This window comes from Cyprinodon variegatus, unplaced genomic scaffold, assembly GCF_000732505.1.
Source record: "Cyprinodon variegatus isolate N-32 unplaced genomic scaffold, C_variegatus-1.0 Scaffold499, whole genome shotgun sequence".
Classification (NCBI taxonomy): Eukaryota; Metazoa; Chordata; class Actinopteri; order Cyprinodontiformes; family Cyprinodontidae; genus Cyprinodon; species Cyprinodon variegatus.
In genome coordinates this window covers 67,885-70,295 of record NW_015150952.1, presented here as the reverse complement: position 1 = coordinate 70,295, position 2,411 = coordinate 67,885, and the positions used below count along the sequence as shown (strand labels likewise).

At 40.1% G+C, this 2,411-nt stretch overlaps 1 protein-coding gene across 1 annotated transcript in view; it reads right to left on the bottom strand.

The window, feature by feature from the left end:
• The window catches only part of LOC107094665 (exocyst complex component 6B-like), a 136,959-nt gene that overhangs the window by 77,619 nt on the left and 56,929 nt on the right, over nt 1–2,411 (bottom strand). Inside the window, exons 12-14 of the mRNA XM_015390432.1 lie at nt 1,283–1,402; nt 538–643; nt 348–457 (exon numbers count right to left, since the gene is read on the bottom strand). Coding sequence (XP_015245918.1) covers nt 348–457; nt 538–643; nt 1,283–1,402 — 336 coding nt within the window. The remainder of the gene's footprint in view (nt 1–347; nt 458–537; nt 644–1,282; nt 1,403–2,411) is intronic.

The following is a 2,411-nucleotide window of genomic DNA, read 5'->3' as shown; positions in this document are numbered from 1 at the left end:
TAAGAAGGACATATTCGCTGTTTTACACCGGCCTTACGAGTTTAAAGTCTCACAAACGATTTTGTCACGCTTATTACGTCACAGTCAGCTGCCCTCATTGGTTTGAAAGACAACAGGTTGGTCTCATCAACAATCTAAATTACATATTTAATCTCACATTTAGTCTGGTTTATCAGGCTACAATATGTGATCTTTGCTCTGACTCGTATTTAGTTTAGGATCCTGTTTTATTGAACTGCTGTTTGTTATTTCCTGGTGACCTTGATGACGGCTACAATTGGAGCATACTAGAGTTCACTTATTAACAACTAGATGACCAAAAAGTGCAGATTTTGTGGCATATGTACCTTAGATGAAGGTCCTCAGAATATTTTAGGCAAGCATAGATGAACTCTTTCAGTTGGCAGTAGGCTTTGGGTACAAACTCAGAGAAGGGAAGCTTCTTAGGGAAAGGAAGCTAAGGACAAAGAAGAATGAGTTTAGCTCCAAGGTTTTTATGGCGTGGATTTTGGCTTTACTTTGTTTGTGGTTTCCTACCTTTTCCAATTCAGGGTCTTGCTGGGGAAATTGGGAGGTGTAATGTCTGTATTCCTGTTCTGTTGAAACCGGAATTGGACTGAAGTTGTCCTGGTCCAGAATCTGCCTAGAGAAAACAAACAGAAATCCCAGGTTAATATTTTAAAGTCTCCTCTAAAGATGCTATGAGAGACAAAAACACCATCAGTCGTCTGTCTCTCTCTCTTTTGCTTTCTTAGAAACAACCAATATGTCCCACAGGGGGTCATTCTGATGCTTAAGGTTTTCTTACCACCCTCCCTCCAGTCAACACCCCCACTTCTTTTTTTGGCGCTCCGATACTCGGACGTTCCAGCGTTCCATGGAGAGGCCGTGAACCGGAGAGGGCTCTCTCCCCAACAATACAACACAACATTCCTGTGGCTTCCCAAGTGCTTGTGTGTGAACGAGTAAGAGAGGAAGGAGAGAGGGAATGTGTGTTTGTTTGTCCGCTCTCGCTGCTCTGATTCCCAGTGGTGTCACGGGACAAAAGGGATGGCGAAACAATGGCACGTCGAGCCCGAACACACACAGAGTTCTAAAAGGGTACTACCCATTCTGTTACGGATGTGTTTTAAAACACTTCCTCTCTCCGGCTGCTTGTAAAACTTCAAACCCAGGCTGCGGCCGATCTTAAAAACACACCCAGATGTCTTAAAATGTTTGAAAGGCCTCCTGACCTTGTGATAACCAAAGCACAGAAGTCAAGATTCCTACAGATCCCTACCTGAAGGTGATGTTCCATCTCTTGAGCAGGATCTCTCCGTACTGCTCCCTCATTTCCAGCAGCATGTCAAACAGCTGGGACACGGGGAAACCGTAACCCTGCATATCAGGATGGGACAATTATGAGAAAAACATGCCGACATGATATGGCAACAAATCAAATCCACTGAACCAAACCAAAAATTTGATATTTTTAATCATGTTTTACTGAAACGCTGTTCGTCCAAAATCTCTATTGGTTTTTTTCTTTCATTAAAAGAAGATTTTCTAAAAGCAGTACTGAGATCAAGATGAGACTACTTGAGTCTATCAATGAGAAGAGCTCAAAGCAGCTCAGACCAGTAGTCACCGTTCAAACACCAACACATCATTACAGATTCTCATTTGAAACAAATCAACGGAATAGAATACGTTCATGTTTTTACTGCTTCTAAACATAGCTGTACTGAGATATTGAGGTTTATTTGACAGTGAAATCAATGAAAACATTGTTTTTGGGGCGACAGTGGAGTCATATGCAGGTGTTTGTTATTACCCATCCCCGTCATTCAATTCAATTATGACATTGATACAGATATATTCCAAGAAATAAGGGAGTGTTTAGAGTCATTGCTAAGTTTTTGTTAATTTATATTTTTTTGGCTAACAACTAAAGAAATGTACATACATATAAGACCACTTAAAGAAACAAACAAACCCTTTTTGACAAAGAAAAGCTATGTTATAAACAACACAGCCACGGGGAAGATTGTAGAGTCATTTCTGAACAGCTTTTTGCGTGTTCTTTCACAGTAAATTTTAGCTCCCTTCACATACTATCTGTAAAACTTAAGTCAGTGACCTGACTGAGTCACACTAAAACATTAACCTTTCCTTCAGTCCGACAAGATGAAGTTACTTTAAATCTATCCGGTTCTATACATCTTTTGGAATAAGGTGTATTTACAGTAGCTCAAAAGGGACATTAAACACAAATATAGCTCTGTTTTACATTTTCTGCTTCCACTCAACTTTCCGTTAAAATGCTTGGACACAGTGTGAAAAGTCAGGTCTTTAGCAACGACCTTTAGATTTTTATCTGCTTCTTTTACGGCCAAAATAGATCATCATGCTCATTTCAACATAGCAAT